The 18,418-nt window shown below is 39.7% G+C and overlaps 1 protein-coding gene across 1 annotated transcript; it reads right to left on the bottom strand.

Annotated features, from left to right (window-relative positions):
* Window positions 1-4,179: 4,179 nt before the first annotated feature.
* On the bottom strand, window positions 4,180-17,986 carry LOC106875595 (uncharacterized). Its single transcript, XM_014923813.3, has 7 exons — window positions 17,629-17,986; window positions 15,389-15,581; window positions 13,557-13,668; window positions 11,182-11,351; window positions 9,901-10,046; window positions 8,612-8,918; window positions 4,180-6,019 (listed from the first exon to the last, which is right to left on the bottom strand). The coding sequence occupies exons 1-7, from the start codon at window positions 17,694-17,696 to the stop codon at window positions 4,859-4,861; spliced, it is 2,157 nt and encodes a 718-aa protein (XP_014779299.1). The 5' UTR covers window positions 17,697-17,986; the 3' UTR covers window positions 4,180-4,858.
* Window positions 17,987-18,418: the final 432 nt, after the last annotated feature.

The following is an 18,418-nucleotide window of genomic DNA, read 5'->3' as shown; positions in this document are numbered from 1 at the left end:
CGTGAGAAGACCCGGCAAGCCAAGTAAGATCGTTGCCAGTGCCCCTGGACTGGTTCTTGTGCGGGTGGCACATGAGATGCACCATTTTGAGCGTGGCCATTGCCAGTACCGCCTGACTGGCTCCCATAGGATTTTCGAGCGAGATCGTTGCCAGTGCCCCTGGACTGGCTTGTGCGGGTGGCACATAAAAGACACCATTTCGAGCGTGGCTGTTTTCGTGCGGGTGACACATAAAAGCACCCACTACACTCTCTGAGTGGTTGGCGTTAGGAAGGGCATCCAGCTGTAGAAACTCTGCCAAATTAGACTGGAGCCTGGTGTTGCCATCCGGTTTCACCAGTCCTCAGTCAAATCGTCCAACCCATGCTAGCATGGAAAGCGGACGTTAAACGATGATGATGATGATGATATATATTAAAAATGGGGAAGGCCGGTTTATGCAATTACTTTAGGGTTCATGTCCATAAAGGGCCAATAGGTTTTGGGATCTGATGAGATGCCATAAAGCTAAATGATTTATGGATGTGATACCTAAGATAATCCCATAAACATCCTCATTTTAAAAATATACTGCTCTGTATCTTAGAGTGTGCTTCTGCTTTTGAAAGCAACACCTATCTGTGTACATTCTGTTAAAATAAATCAGATCTGTACAGACAAAAACAAACGACAGCCATTATCGTATAGCAACAACATTTCTGCTGTCCCAAATTATTAGGCAGGTGTCCTATTTAAGTGTCATTATAGATCAGAGTGGAGGCACAATGGCCCAGTGGTTATGGCAGCAGACTCGCGGTCATAGGATCGCAGTTTCGATTCCCAGACCGGGCGTTGTGAGTGTTTATTGAGCGAAAACACCTAAAGCTCCACGAGGCTCCGGCAGGGGATGGTGGCGAACCCTGCTGTACTCTTTCACCACAACTATCTCTCACTCTTACCTCCTGTTTCTGTTGTGCCTGTAATTCAAAGGGTCAGCCTTGTCACACTGTGTCACGCTGAATATCCCCGAGAACTACGTTAAGGGTACATGTGTCTGTGGAGTGCTCAGCCACTTGCACGTTAATTTCACGAGCAGGCTGTTCCGTTGATCAGATCAACTGGAACCCTCGACGTCGTAAGCGACGGAGTGCCAAGAACAATGGATCAGAAATGTGATCTTACCTCGAATGAGAAGTCTACCATTGTATCAGAGCTTGGAAAAGGAAAAACAACCATAGAAATATCAAAAATACTGTGAAGAGATCCCCGAACAGTGAGGAAATTTGTGAAGTCTCCTATTTCTGTCTGGTTGAGGGCTGATAAGGGTAAGTCAAGGGTTGCTTCAAATCATACTTTGTCACATGTGGAAAGGGGAGTTGTGCAGAACCCATGTCTGACAACTAAAGAAGTCTTCAAATGGTGTGGCAGGGAAGATATATCGGAAACTACCAGGTGTTGCTTCTTGGAGCAGGTAACCAGGAATGTTAAACCTGTTATAAGGCCCCCTCTGAAGGATGTTCATAAGCAGAAGAGACTGAAATAGGCAAAAGACTACATGAAAATAGATTTTTCAACAGCTCTGTTCACTGACCAATGCCTTGCCATCCTTGACGGACCAGATGGCTGGAGTAAAGGTTGGGTATCAGTCAGCAGGAACCATCCTCATTGAGACACCAAGAGGTGAGAGGTGAGGTTAAGTTTTGGGCTGGCATCGTTGGTGGTATGATGGTCGGACCATGGAAAGTCTCAGATGGCATTAAGAAGACATCGAAAACATATATTACTTTCTTAAAGGACAATTTCCAACCGTGGTTCAAAAAGCAAAATCTTTCATTCATGAGAAAGCTGGTCTTCATGCAAGATAATGCCCCATTCTCATTCAGTGAAGAATTCTAAGGAATACCTGCACCAAATAAGCTTCTCTGCAGGTCGTTTTGATGGAGTGGCCACCTTGTTCTCCTGACTTAAACCTGATCGAGAACCTGCGGAGTGTCCTGAAGAGGCAGGTTTATCAAGATGGACAGCAGTTTTCAAGTAAAGTTGCCCTCTGGGATGCTATTGTAGATGCTGCTCAAAGCATGACACGAGGATATCATCACCTTGACAAATTCAATGGCTCAGCGTGCAAGGAAGGTTGTTGCATGTGGAGGATCATACATCAAACATTAGGAACTGTATGACATCATAATGCCATGATTATTTTCATTCGAACGTATTATTATATTAAGTCCTTTATGAATAATATTTTTATTAAACCTTTACTGTTGAATTAAATAAATGTTTGTTCTGACACAATTATCATTTTTATTATACTTGCTTAATAATTTGTGACGGTGAAAATGTTGCCCAATCACAAAAATGGCCACCATTTGTTGGGGGTCTGCACAGATCTATGCTGCCAACAGTCAGTAAGAAAACAACTGATTTTGAATGAATCTAATAATGTGGGATCTATATTCAGGCTCACAATCATGAGGTAGTGAGTTCAGTTCCCAGACTAGGCTGCTTGGTGTTTTCTTGAGCAAAATGAGTTGTCACGTCACTGGTGCCAAGCTGGATCAGCCTTCGTCTTTCCCTTGGATAACATCAGTGGTGTGGAGAGGGAAGGCTGGTATGCATGGGTGACTGCTGGCCTTCCACAAACAACCTTGCCTGGACTTGTGCCCTGGAGCATAACTTTCTAGGAGCAATCCCATGGTCGTCCATGACCGAATGGGATCTTCACCCTTTACCTTTTTACATACATATATGCAAAGGCTAGAGAGAAATGAGGCTAGTATGCTCCACTGGCTGTGTAATGTAAGTGTACATGTTTCACGGCATGCCAGTGTACTTAGAGAGAAGTTAGGCATAAGAGGAATTAGATGCAGTGTGCAAGAGAGAAGACTGTGCTGGTTTGGTTATGTGATGCAGATGGATGCTGACAGCTCCATAAAGAAGTACTGATCTCTGAAAGTAGATGGAACGCATGGAAGTGGGAGATCCAGGAAGTTATGGAATTAAGTACTGAAGGACAACCTCTGGATGCTGAACCTTTCAGACGAGATGATAAAGGGCTGAGATGCCTGGAACTTTGTTGTACTCAAGAAGTGTTAAGGTGACTACCTCTGGTGAAGAGGATTAGTCTTCAAGAGTCCTGTGCTGGTGTCATGTAAAAAGCACATAAGAATGCCCATGATGCTTAAAATATGCACATCCAAAGAAATTACAGTTTGTAGCACATTACAAGATTTCTGACTGTATTCTATGGATGTACGCATGTGTGAGTGTGTGTGTGTGTGTGTGTGTGTGTGTGTATATATATATATATATATGCAGCTCTTGGCAGTGACTCCGTCCAGTGCATGCTGGAGATTCCCTTCTGATGAGCCAAGTAACACCATGTCATCTGCGAATATCAGCTGATCAATCCTGCACCCATCGATTGTGGTATCACTTCTATAACGGCTGTGCATGTCAATCCAGTGCATAAGAGTTATGAAAAGGTGAGTTGAAAGGCTTGTATAGGGACTTTCACAGCATGCAGAAATTGCCCATTAATTCCAGACTGCTGCAAAACCCTCCACAACACAGGGTCATATGCTCTTTAAAGATCTACAAACCAAGCAATCAACTCTTGACAATAATCCCATAAGTTAAGGCATGGAGCAGGCAGAAGCTTTAGCACTTCAGACAAAATGCTTAGCGCCATTTCGTCTGTCTTCATGGTTCAAGTTCCAAGGCTGACTTTCAGTGGCGTATGGTGGTGCTTGTATTGGGTGTGCTGCCACCAAATATCAAGCAGGAGTATAACAAAAGTTTTCCACTAAGATCTGTGATTAAATTAATAAGTAATTCTTTTGCTTGTTTCAGTCATTTGACTGCGGCCATGCTGGAGCACCGTCTTTAGTCGAGCAAATTGAGCATCATTTGAGAATAATAAAAAAATTAGGGTCAGTTTGGAGAAGTGATCGATCAAAAATATGCAGATGTCCAAATTTGAAATAAATTTCTCACCAAAATATATGGAAAATTTATCATCTTGTTCCTTGAATTTCCATTTCTTTTATACAGTTAATTGTTTGAGAAGTACCTGTTTTGGACTATTGAAATTAAAGAACCTTTTGTTATGTTGAAAAGTATAGCAAACCTATTTCTGCTACATTAAATTTAGTATAAATTATAAGAAAAAGAAAGAAAAAGAGAAAGAGGAGAAAAGCATTTTTGGGAATGCATTCATGTTTTATTTTGGCGAAATGACCAGATTGGTTGAGCAACATCATGCAATTGAGTTCCTTAGTCTCTGAGACCTTGTCCTGCTAAGAAATGTGTAAGGCAGGATATACCAAACTTTTTGGAGAGTTTGCTGTAAACAACAAAGATAGCACAACAAAATATCTGTGGACTTTTAAAGTGGTTTGGAGACAGACATTTTCTCTTCCAGATTTTCTACTAAAAGCAATGCTGTCTTCATCAGCAAAGTGAATGATGCTTGATTTTGCTGCCAAATTATGTAGAATTATCAACAGTCTACAGAATGTAGTCTTTGACCATGTATGCAGGCACCACACATGTAAGGGCTGGCTGGTTCATAATTTCAGTTTTCTTTGTGCTGACATTGAAGCTGAAGTCATTCCTTGTAGAACATGTGAGTCTGAGAAATGACGAAAGTAATACAATGCTTTCAATATGTACTGAAGTAACAAAATAGTGGCTAACAAGAGAGGTAGGTGATGGCAGGTTCGAGAAAAAAATGGTTTGAATGTATTTGGAGAGATCTTGAAACACATACTGAAATGACCAGAAACACAATCAGGTGTTGTAAATGGTTTAAATCATGATGGTAATGATGATTAAATGATTATCAGAAGTATTAAATCTGATTATGCTTACGTAAATGTTATCTAAAATCTTTAGTGTAGATTTCTTCATTCAGTGTTGAATTAATCTCTTTCGATGTAAAATGTCTTTCAATTTGATGGTTATACCGAAATATTTCAGGATTCAAAAAGGAATCTCCTTTATGCCGACTGTTAACAGCAATATGAGATAAATGAACACTCGGGGAATTATTGCCCTCTTGGCAATGATTGTTTGCTATTGAGTCACTCAGGTTAGTTGAACAGTTGGTGGTGATTATTTCTGATAAGCTGTCATCCATGGGTCTGGAAGAAGAGATATGAGACGAATCCATGAAAGTAGAAGATGGCGACGGTAAGAGAGAATCATCGTCTGAATCGTCTTCAATGATAACCGGTTCCATTTTAACTACAGATTCTAAAGGTAGTTCCTGTTGATTTACTTGAGGAAAATTATTACCTGCTGCATCACGAAGGGATGAAGTGGGTTCTGTTGGGACTTGAGAGCGATCGTTTAAAGGGATATAACTATACTGTTGTAGATTGACATCGAGAGGTGTCGATTTGGTGTGAGACGTCAAGTCCTGTTCATCACAGACAGCAATCGATGTGCTAACTAAATCGTTATTCTGAAAATGTTCGTAAATATCTCTTACCTCCGATCTTCCTACACTGACCAGATGATTTGCGCTACTTTTTCGTTCAACCAGGTCTTTTTGAGATGGGAAACGAGTCAATTGTGCTCTGCCTGGGGTCATTTCTTTCTTAATTGTAACATTGGCTTGCGATTTCGTAACTGATTGAAGATTATGGCTGGAAACAAAAAAGGAATTTGATAAATTAACTTCATTCTCTGTTGACTGTTGCGTTTGTGGCGGATAAAATGTAAGAGTTATTGTGTCAGGTGCTGGATCAGAGGGTTTCTTACTGTTAGGGAGCTGGACCTGAGAGGAAGACGAATCACTTTCTGAATCACATAATTGCTTCAAATCATCAATTTCTAAACATAATGCTATTGTCCTTAACTGATTCAGCAAATCTGGGTCCAGGTTTAAGTGACCCTTGTAAATGTATTCTGCAAAAGCATTGAGAGCTTCATTGCTCACAGTTTGGGGTAGGTTGACCATAAGGAACTGGTTGTAGTACGTGTCAACGGTTGAAAGTAGCTTCGGACAGACAGCAAGTAAGACGATCTTGTGAACCTGCAAATGAAGATTGTAGAGTTAAATAGGTTTAAAATAATTAAAATAGACGTGAAAGATGAAAATGTTGTAATATTTATCTCATGCTAACCTTTTGTTTGATACCAAACTGTTTGATCTTTTCTCTGGTTCTGTGATAGAAAAATGCCACTGTTAAGATGGGTTATATTTAAATTAAAACTTTCCAGTATAATTTTGTATCATGTTCCAAACACATGTTCAATAATGAAAGGTTTTTTTTTTTACTAAATCCTGAAAATTTCTTGATAATTCTCAAAATAAATTTAACCCTTTAGCATTTAAACTGGTTATATCCGGCCAAGATATTCTTATAGTTTTATGCTCAAACCAGCCAAATCTGGCTTCTCACACTGACCAAAGAATGTCCTTCTAAAGACAAACAATCACATCATCAAAATCTCAAAGCTACAACATAATGCATAATTAGTTTAAAATAATATGAATGAAGAAGTTTTAGATCTGACAGAAAAATCTGAATATTAAAGGGTTAAACACATGGGGTGGATGTTTTGGCAGGATCAAATGAGCTGCAGGGCTGCATCAAGCTTCAATGTCAGGTTTGACATAGTTTCTAGTCGGACGCTCTTCCTAACACCAACCAGTGGGTGTTTTTGTTTTTTTCTTTTGTGCCATCAGCACTAGTGAGGTCACATGACAAAAGAAAAGAACATCATAATCATCGTTTAACATCTGCTTTCCATGCTGGCATGGGTTGGATAGTTTGACGGAAAATTGGTAAGCTGGGAGCTGCACCAGGTTCCGTTCTGATTTGGCATGGTTTCTACAGCTGGATGCCCTTCCTAACACCAACCACTCCAAGAGTGAAGTGGGTGCTTTTTACATGCCACCAGCACGGGCGCCAGTTACGCGACACAGGCATCGGCCATGACTATGTTCTCACTTGGCTTGACAGGTCTTCTCTAGCATGGTATATTGCCAAAGGTCTCAGTCACTTATCACTGCCTCCGTGAGGCCCAACAGGAAGAAAGAAAAAGCTTCCTTGGCTAAATAGAGTGTGTGTGTGTGTGTGTGTGTGCATGTATGTGAGTGTTAATATTTAAGAGTGGTGATAAAGGGTTAAAGTGACCTTTAACCCCATATCCAGCCCAAATATTCTATCATATTAAAACCGAGCAGATCCAACCTGTCACACCTACCTTACAATATATATTAGCAACAGAGGCAGTATTAATACCGAGAAGTAATCCCCACTTAAATGTCGATGTTCTGTTAGAACAAACTATACTGTGGTAGATACCATGAGAGAAACTCTCATATTGGCTTTTGGGGCAAAATGCACTTTTGTTTGTATCACTAATGGGGAGATGAATCCCTGCTACCTCCAGCGCCAAGACCACCAGATCACATTGATTTCAACCTTGTTTGGTTTTGTCAATGATGGACACTTGACCGCTAGAGGCAGCTAACTGCCCTACAATGTCATTCTAAAAATATACAAACACACCATTGAAATCATGAAGCTACAATACATGATTAATTCAAAACAATGTGAATAAACAAGCAATACATTTGACAAAGAAATCTGAATGCTAAATGATTAATATTTGCAGACAATACACGGAAAGCTACATATGTCAGTCACTCTACTAATAGTTTAAAATACTAATATATTTGTTCTTTAGCTGTCACTATCTGGGCTTAATCCTGGACAGGTGCAATTTGTTTTAGTCAATTAATTAGAGACAGTCGTTAATTTCACCTGCCCAGTGAAATATGGAGCTACTGAAACATGATGTAACCCAGTTTGTCACACCATATAACATGGTCAAGCTGACCAAGAAGCATGTAGATCACTGAATATTGCCCACAAACATTTAAATTCATCATGAAATGACCACTACAAATTAATGAAATGTTAAAAAATGCAAACATATCCTAAATTTTGACAGTTTGGTTAAACTGTTTCAATTTGTACCAGAGGTGTAGCAAGAAGTTTGCTTCCTAACCATATGGTTCTGGGCTCAGTCCATGGCACCTTGGGTGACTTCTATTATAGCTCCTGGCTGACCAAAGCCTTGTGAGTGGATTTGGCAGATGGAAACTGAAAGAAGTCTCTTGTATGAGTGTAGCCGTTGCCAGTACTGTGTGACTGGCCCTCGTGCCGGTGGCACGTAAAAGCACCCATTACATTCTCGGAGTGGTTGGCATTAGGAAGGGCATCCAGCTGTAGAAACTCTGCCAGATAAGATTGGAGCCTGGTGTAGCCTTCTGGCTTGCCAGTCCTCAGTCAAATCGTCCAACCCATGCTAGCATGGAAAACGGACGTTAAACGATGATGATATATATATATATATATATATATATGTGAGTGTGTGTCTTTGTGTCTGTATTTGTCCCCTACCACCAATGTTGGTTTGTTTACATCCCCATAACTTAGCAGTAGGGCAAAAGAGGCCAATAGAATAAGTACCATAAAGCAGATATAATAAGCCCTGAGGTCGATACATTTGACTAAAAATTCTTCATGGTGGTGCCCCAGCATGGCCACAGTCCAATGACAAAAACAAGTAAAAGAGAAAAAAAAAAAAATTGAAAACAGTCGAGACTCACCATCAACACAGAACTTCCATTTCCGATGGCAGCATCACACAATTTGCCTTTCTTCCAGAGCTGTGCCAAACTTTCCATGACATGGTACTGATGCTCAGAGACAATATGGACTTTCTTGGAGCGTGGTGGAACATAGACCATTGTAGGAACAGCATCATCTTGTTGAGAATATCGAAGTTCCTGCTGGGGATATTGCTGATTATTTTGTGAGTATTGTGGTTTTGGTTCGGAAAACTCAAGTTCCTGTTGGGAACATTGCTGATCGTCTTTACCATCGGATAATGGAACTGGATTTTCAGGAATCTCCCTTCAAATAAATCACAAAATTAATGTTCCTATTTTCCATAAAAGACAACTAAGTTGAAATAAAGAGAAAAATAAGCAACAAAATAATTATGAACCAACAAGTTGATTGTGGTCATTTTGACTTGCTAAACATAACAGCCAAATCTCCTCCAAACTACATCCAGTTGTCCTGGAGAGAGCACTTTTGTTTATGTTTACCATCTGACAATGTGGAGGCGCAATGGCCCAGTGGTTAGGGCAGCGGATTCACGGTCATAGGATCGCGGTTTCGATTCCCAGACCGGGCATTGTGAGTGTTTATTGAGTGAAAACACCTAAAGCTCCATGAGGCTCCAGCAGGGGATGGTGGCGAACCCTGCTGTACTCTTTCACCACAACTTTCTCTCACTCTTACTTCCTGTTTCTGTTGTGCCTGTAATTCAAAGGGTCACACTGTGTCACGCTGAATATCCCCGAGAACTACGTTAAGGGTACACGTGTCTGTGGAGTGCTCAGCCACTTGCACGTTAATTTCACGAGCAGGCTGTTCCGTTGATCGAATCAACTGGAATCCTCGACAGAGTGCCAACAATTCAAAACAATGTCAATCAGTAAGAATTACCATATTCGATGGCCTATAAGACACACCTTTTTTTACCCCAAAATGGCTTAAAAAATCTCCCTGCATCCAATGCACTTAATGTAGGCTCAAAACGGTATGTATGTTTACAAAACATGTGCTGCCATCTATAGGTGAACAATCGCCTACAGTATGTTTATATTGAATGTAGATGCAATAAATTGCTTATAATTACCGGTAATAACATAAAGTTATACAGGAAAGTGGAAGAATTAAAACATTATTTTAGTGGTAATTTATTTTACGAAAGTATAGCCTAGGCTAGGGTGTGTCCTATGCATTCGTGTGTCTTATAGGCCATCAAATACACTACATTTGATAAAGTAACCTTTATGCTAAAGGGGTTAAAGAAATATAAAGTTACCAGATCTGAATTGGTTTAAGGATTCTGTCTTGATTGTAAAGGTCAGTATTTAGCTGAGAATCTTTTGTGTTAACTTTAGGAGAGGAAACCTTTTTCAGTGCTTCACGGCTTAATACTCTGGTCAGGTCCAACTTTGGTCTTTTGCGCTGAGAAAGAAAAGAATATGTAAACATGTTAATTAGTGATAGTGTAATTTATAAAAATCATTACAGGCATGGCTGTGTGGTAAGAAGCTTGCTTTCCAATCACATGGTTCTGGGTCCAGCCCTGCTGTGTGGCACTTTGGGCAGGTGTCTTTTACTATAGCCTCAGGCTGACCAAAGCCTTGTCAGTGGATTTGGTAGACAGAAACTGAAAGGCGGCGAGCTGGCAGAATCGTTAGCATGCCAGGTGAAATGCTTAGCGGTATTTCGTCTGCCGCTACATTCTGAGTTCAAATTCCGCCGAGGTCGACTTTGCCTTTCATCCTTTCGAGGTCGATTAAATAAGTAACAGTTACGCACTGGGGTCAATATAATCGACTTAATCCGTTTGTCTGTCCTTGTTTGTCCCCTCTGTGTGTAGCCCCTTGTGGGCAGTAAAGAAATAGGAAACTGAAAGAAGCCTGTGATATATGTATGCATATGTATGTATGCATGTCTTGTGTCTTTATTTGTCCCTCCATCACCGCTTGACAACCAGTGTTGGTGTGTTTACATCCCTGTAACTTAGCAGTTTGGCAAAAGAGACAAGTCTTGGGATCAATTTCTTTGACTAAAACCCCTCAAGGTGGTGCTCCAGAATGTAGCCTCAACTTACAGGAGAAAACCTCCATGATGTCATATAAAAAGCACGTGTGCTGGTGGTATACATAAGGCACTCGTGCTGACGCCACATAAAAAGTGGTACCATGTACAAAGCACTTGTGTTGGTGCCATGTAAAGAGCACTTGTGTTGGCACCATGTAAAAAGAACTTGTGCTAGCACCACATAAAGGCTGTCTTGCTGGCGCCATGTAAGAAACATTCATGCCGATGTCATGTAAAAAGTATTCATGCCAGTTTCACATAAAAAGCACTTACGTAAAAGGCACCCAGCACACTCTGCAAAGTGGTTGGTATTATGAAGTGCATCCTACTTTAGATACTAAGCCAAAATAGACAAACAGAGCTTGGGCAGCTCTCTGGCTGTTTAACTCCTGTCAAACTGTCCAACCCATGCCAGCATGGAAAATAGACATTTGATGAAGGAGGTGGCTTTGTGCCAGGAAATAAAATTCTTTGAAACAATATTTTTAGTTACCTCATGTTTATAGAGTATATGTTTGTCCAGGTGAATCTTTTGGCGAAAGAAATTTAAACAAAAGGGACATTTGAACTCCCTAAGATCTGCATGGATTGCCAGGTGGCGCTTGAGGTTGCTGCTTGTCGTTGCTTTGTAGTTACATTCTGTACAACAGTGGCGTCGTAAACCTGAATGATAAACCAAATATATTAGCAGCATTTCAGAAAACACTGCAGTTTGAAACTCCTCGTTAAAAAAGCTTATTAAGTCAGAAATATCAACTTAAATCAATATTTTCAATAAGTCACATCATTAAAACAATTTTTATCCTTGGGTAGCAACTGTAATTTTCTATTTGCTTGCCCCTAAAAACTATGTAAAATGGCTAATAATGCCTTCAAACTTTACTTTTGTTACATTTATTCAAACCCCAAAGAATTCCTCTCAACTCATGGCTATGGTACTCCCCAACTACTCCTGCTCATATCAGATGCACATATTGTCAGCCACTAAGGGGCATCCTCAAGTGGTTACAATCAAGCAACTGACAAGCAAATCTGTGATATTGAGTAGAATATTTGTTATAATGATATTTCTGCTTCAGCAACTCAGTGCTGAATCTGTCTGAAATGTAATGGAAAATAGGCCAGTTTTCAAAACATTGATGTCCAGGTGGCAAAAGCAAAGTTTGAAGAGAATAATTTGATTTCTAGATAGAAGCAAATACGAAATAACACTTACTGACCAAAGACAAAAAAAAAAGAATTAAAATTTGGTTACACAGTGCTATGTTTCACAGTCATGGAACAGGGTATTCTTCACCCTCCCCCTCTTCAGCATCATTTAGCATCCATTTTCCATGCTGGCATGGGTTGGACGGTTTGACAGGAGCTGGCCAGCTGAAGAGCTGCCTGGGCTCCATGTCTGCTTTGGCATGATTTCTACGGCTGGATGCCCTTCCTAATGCCAACCACTTTACAGAGTGTACTGGGTGCTTCTACATGGTACCAGTATGAGTGCTTTTTGTGCAGCGCCAACACCCATGAGCCTGCAAAATTAGGAATGTTCAGCTGAAGAGGGATACAAGGACAACCACAATTTTACTTAGTTTGACATATCTTCTCAAGCACAGGAAACTTCTAGGAGTTTTGGTTCCTTTGTCATCCCCTCTGTGGGGTCCAACATCTGAAGATCCTTTCTCACCACTTCATCCCATGTTGTCCTAGGTCTGTCCCTTCCACATGTTCCTCTACAATTAGAGATTGACACTGTTAGGACAGATGTAAGCAGTATTGTGGAAGTGGACACAATTTGAGATGATTTGGAACAGTCAGTAGAGTATTGGACTGCGAAAGCCTTGCAGTATTTGCTCCAATTGTCTCAGCTCTGTGTTCAAATCCCATCAAGGCCAACTTTTACCTTTCATCCTCCTAGGGTCAATAATGAAATACCAATCCCAGGCCATGGACTTGTGGACCAGATTCCTTATGATATTTTATCTTTCATTTGTTTCAGACTGCGGCCATGCTGGGGTACCACCTTGAAGAGTTTTAGTTTAATGAGTCAACCTCAGTATTTATTATTTTTAAGTTTGGTACTTACTCTACCAGTTCCTTTTGCCTGAGGCCATGGTAGAAGGAACTTGCCCAAAGTGTCATGTAGTGGGATTGAACTTGAGACCACACAGTTGAAATGCCTACCAAATTCCTCTACATGGCATTAATCAGCCTGGGACAACAGAAGATATACAAAGGAGCAGTGCACTGGGTCCAAACCCCAAACAACAAGGTTGCAAATTGGACTTTGTAATCACACAGACCAGACAACTACATACATACATGTATACATGCACACACACACACACATATGAAGGTGAGTGGTTCAATGGTGAAGGTGTTACACTCGCGATCACATTTCAATTCCTAGACACACTTCGTTTCACGTTGCACACCACGCACCTGTTCAGGTAATCAAAGATATTCCAGCTGTAATAATCCCATTTTCTTCTGGGTTTAATGGTCCAACCCATGCCAGCATGAAAAACGGACGTTAAATGATGATGACGATGATGATGATGATGACTGTATCTTAGAATACATTATCCTGAAGTGATTTTTTTTAAAGTTAGGAAGGTGTGATACAAGGCAGATTTTGCTGCTATTTCTAGCAGACACTTAATAATGCCGCATAGAAATAGCAGCAAAATCTGTCATATAGGTTTACTCTTTGCAGTCATTCAACACATCCTGCGATGTCTTCAATAGTATGCATGCATGTGTATAGTTTGGAGTGTGTGTTTGTGTGAGTGTGTCTCTGTGTATGTGTGTGTGTGTGTGTGTGTGTGTGAGACAAGCAATGGCATTAAGCTATTAAATAGAAATCTGTTCACCTACCTAAATGTTTGTTCCTATGTTTGTACCAGTTTGGTTTTTTGTCTGTTGAGTATTTACACTTGTTGCATTTGTAAAGTCCTCCTTTCAACATTGGCTGGATGGATGTGGAAAGCTGCAACACAAAAATATAAAACAATGAATAATACACTATGAAATTTAATTGCACAACATTAAAATTATGGACTGTTTTTGATAGCATAAAAGACTCGCAGCCTTTCCTTAGGTGCAGGAGTGGCTGTGTGGTAAGAAGTTTACTTCCCAACCACATGGTTCTGGGTTCAGTCCCACTGCGTGACACCCTTGGACAAGCATCTTCTACTGTAGCCCTGGCTGACCAAAGCCTTGGGATTGGATTTGGTAGACAGAAATGTATAGAAGCCCCACCTCACCAGGACAAAGGTTTGAAGGCCAGTCAATGCATGAATAACTGCAAAGAGGAAACTTATATGACAAATTTTGCTGCTATTTCTATGTGGCACTATTAAGTGTCTGCTAGAAATAGCAGCAAAATCTGCCTTGTATCACACCTTCCTAACTTAAAAAAAGTTTTGAAGGCCGATCACAAAAGGCTGAGTGTTACGAAGGAGATGACAGGGGACAGAAATATGTGGCACATTACTGTACTCAAGAACGCCTGGCGTGCTAATGATTCTGTCAGCTTTCTGCCTTCATTAATAATAATAATAAATCATCATCATCGTCATTGTTTTATGTCCACTTTTCCATGCTGGCATGGGTTGGACAACCACCATCATTCAAATCGGTTCTTATTTGGTGTTACTGCTCTGTTGTTTTACTCTCACATTCCAATTTTGGCATGGTTCCTATAACCTGCCACTTTACAGAATACACTGCAAGAATTTTATCGTGGCACCATGGAAGCATTGTCATTGCCTTTCGTCCTTTCGGAGTTGATAAAATAAATACCAGTTGAACACTGGGGATCAATGTAATTGACTTATCCCCCCCTGCCCCCAAATCGCTGCCCTTGTGACAAATTTGAAATCATCATCATCATCATCATCACCATTATTATTATTATTATAGACATCACACAGTATACAATATCGTGAGGTTGTTGATTGAAGATATTGTGTCTACAGGGGGTTTGTACTGTTTGTCAAGTCACAACAAGGACCCCAGACAGACAGTACTTTATGCAATGTGCATGCAGTTACAAATAATGCTGACTTTTACAATACATCTAGATTGTAGAGTATTTCTAAGGTTTATTATTATTATTATTATTAGTGAAGCTGAAGTTACATTGTCGTTATTCATAGTTTCCTCGGATCTTCTTTAAAGTGCACGACAAAAACCCAGCATCATCTGAGAAGTGACCTTGTTTAACATGTAGGAAAGGATTAAGTAGACACTTAATAGTGCCACATGTGGCATGAAGAAAGAGGACACTGCATGTGATCAGATCTCAGGCTAGAGAACTCCAGAGTTGAAATCATCATCATCATCGTTTAACATCCGCTTTCCATGCTAGCATGGGTTGGACGATTTGACTGAGGACTGGTGGAACTCGAAGGCTACACCAGGCTCCAATCTGATTTGGCAGAGTTTCTACAGCTGGATGCCCTTCCTAACGCCAACCACTCCGAGAGTGTAGTAGGTGCTTTTATGTGTCACTGGCACGAAGGCCAGTCAGGCGATACTGGCAACGGCCACGATTGAGATGATAAAAATTAAAAAAATGAAGATGAGTAACAGTAACCTGCACAGCAGACCCATGTCAGGATGTAAAAATAGACGTTAAAACAATGATGGCTTTGATGGTGCTGATGGGAAAACCGATGTAGAGTGATAAGATGAAATAACATTACCTTTTTAAGATTATTTGTAGTTTTAAATATGGTGGGGACTGCATCCTTTCTTAGCTGAGTCGTTTGACCAATTTGGTCAAAGCAGTCAGGTTCAAAGTGGTTGGAACATAACACAGATGTCTCTGAAGGCCAGTAATTCTCTCGTTTCATTTGGAGCAGCCAACATTGTCGTTGAATGGCATCTTTGGGGAATCTGGAAATTCCAAAAGAAGTTGTTTTGTTACAAACATGAAAAAGTGCACAGCGATTCTGTATTGATTTTATTTTAATATTTTAGTACAAAAAAAAAAAAAAAAAGGAACACTGGGCCCTCTTACATAAGTGAAGGCAATAGGGTTTCTATTCAGCCAGGATTCACCCAGCACACATTGTAAAGTAGTTGGAAGGGCATCCAGCTGTAGAAACCAAGCTAAATCAGACTGGAACCTAGTATAGCTCTATTGCTTGTCAGCTCTGGTCAAACTGCCCAGCCCATTGCTTGCATGGAAAACAGACATTAAAGGATGATGATGGTGTTATAATGTTTGAAGGGGAAAATATGAGCAAAGAAATTCTAGAGGATTGCAGTCCTAAAGAGAAGAATGTTTAGAGTAGCAGTTCTTGACTGTGGCTCTTAAGGCTGCAAGCACCCACCAAGTATCCTTTTGGTGGCCCCACCCAATGGTCTTTCTTCTATAAAAGTAAATTTTTCTTAGTTTTACCTTTTTTGGTGCAGCCTCCAAAACAAAAACCAGGTTTTGGGTCTGGCTGGATATTAAAAAGGTTGAGAACCACAGGTTTAGAGAGTCACAGTAGGGATTTGATAGGATAAGGTACAGGAGGCGGGAATTTAGTACAGTGAGGTACGGAAATTGGGGGAAGGGAATTAAGTCGGGTGAAGTACAAGTGGGGATAGAATAATGAAAGAACTTGAAAGAGAGAATTATTCCAGCTCACGTTTTTTCTTGTAGGTGTTAGTCTGCAAACTCAATACAAATTGTGCTGATGACAAATTAGGTGACTTATAAAGTACTGGGGAGGGGGGATGTGAACACAGGTGAGAAATGACCAGAATTGAACACAAGTGAGAATTATAACCAGAGCTGAATACAGGTGAGAAATAACCAGAGCTGAACACAGGTGAGAACACTCTACCCACTGAGTTCAAATCCAGCCGAAGTCAACTTTCCCTTTGCACCCTTTTGGAGAGGTGAGGAAAGGGTCAATTCAGGATGGTGAAGTGACCAGTGTTAGATGTTCAGATAAGATGCCTTGTGGTATTTGGTCCTGGCTTTTTGACTTCTAATTGCAACACCTGTAGCAACATGCAGTGTGAAGCTGAACTGCTGCAAATGAATAACCTTCCCCTTGGTGACATGGGAGGATGAGGCTGGCATGCATCGGCATGTTAGTCTTCTCTGAAATTCTATCAAAATCCAGATAATCCCCCATAACGTTTTTTCTTTTTTTTTTCTGGAATTTTCAGAAAATTTTTGCGAATTTGTGTTCTACATTCGAGAATTCATACGCATGTATAAAAAAAAATTGTGATTTAAGGACGATTTAGCTGTTGTTTCTAGCACATCCCATGGCTCCCTGATACTGTCCTCGTTTGTTTGCCACTCTGACATATATTTATGTTTCCCAATATTTTTCTCCCCATAAACACATTTAATGGAATGATGACGCACCCAAAAGTGGTCCAGTGCTGGGATTTATGCAAAAAAAAAATCCGATAAAGAGTGGAACTTTTGGGATTTATGAAATGGTGGGTAGGGTTTTAAAAAAAACGAAAAAAATTTTTTTCCATAATCGTATGAATACCCGTTCTCAAAAATCTTCTGGAAATTCCCAAAAAATATAAGAGTTATGAAGGGTTACATGGGGTGCTTAAACCGGAATTCTGTCCATATTTTTTCTGTAATACATTGACAGCTGTTCCAGTTGGAAAATCAACCATACCAATCCTAATATCATAAAGGGACCCCCACTAAATGTTAAGGGCATTGCCGTCACGTATTGCTTCCATTAAATCATTAAAAATAAAATAAATAAATAAAACCACGTGTTAGAAAATGAATGAAAAATATTTTACTACTTTTCGTCGAAAATATTCCTTCAAAAAAATGTTTTAAACGTTAAATACAATATTTGTAAAAGAAATAATCCGGTTGCAATAATTCCAATAAATCGACTTATTATTTTATCAAATATTTTATATTTACGGGGTTTTTTGTCAAGTATAATAGATTTATACTCACAAATGAAAGGTTTTGCCGCTACCTTCTGACGTTACACTCTTGCAATTCAATGCTGCACACTGAGACATATTTATTGCATCTAGATGTAAATATTTATTCGTCAGTTAATTATTTATACAAGAAATATAAATAAAACAAATAAACAGAGACTGATGTGAAGAGGAGAGTGCATCGAACCGGAAGTAATATACCAAATATTAACCGATAATTTATAGGAATTTAGCGGTACAAAGCATAAAACATTTCCTGTGAAAACATCAAAAAAAACTTTTTAAAAATCTATATCCAGAAATACGCTCAAAACTTAATGAATTTTATTAGAAATAACAATAACAGAAGATATTTGGTTTTATAGAGAGTTACTTCCGGTTTATTCCATTAAAGGGACAACGTTGGGAGAGTTTACTTTAAATTAGGGGGGTAACAGAGTATCTATTGATAAAGATGTTTCAAATAGTTTAGTTGATTATAGAAAAAGAGTTGATGTCGATTGAATCGTTTTGAATTATTTGTTTTTAAGTTATTATTTAAATATAATATGATAGATATCCGTAAATAATTAAACGGAATTATTTTCGCATTCACTTTAAGCTTTATTCGTGCACCTTTTAACGTATTAGATGTGTTTTAATTAGAAGAGAAGACTGTACCTGTGTTTTAGAGTCTCTGATATAAGTGGTAAGGAGGGAGGTACCGTCAAACCGGTCCGGGTGGTAGCAACAGATTAGACTCCGATGAAGATACTCGACGTACAAGGGTTCAGACTCATACAAAGTTAGCAGATCCATAA

Source organism: Octopus bimaculoides, chromosome 25 (genome assembly GCF_046866305.1).
Source record: "Octopus bimaculoides isolate indiv1 chromosome 25, ASM4686630v1, whole genome shotgun sequence".
Taxonomy (NCBI): Eukaryota; Metazoa; Mollusca; class Cephalopoda; order Octopoda; family Octopodidae; genus Octopus; species Octopus bimaculoides.
This window is presented reverse-complemented; position numbering and strand designations above follow the sequence as displayed.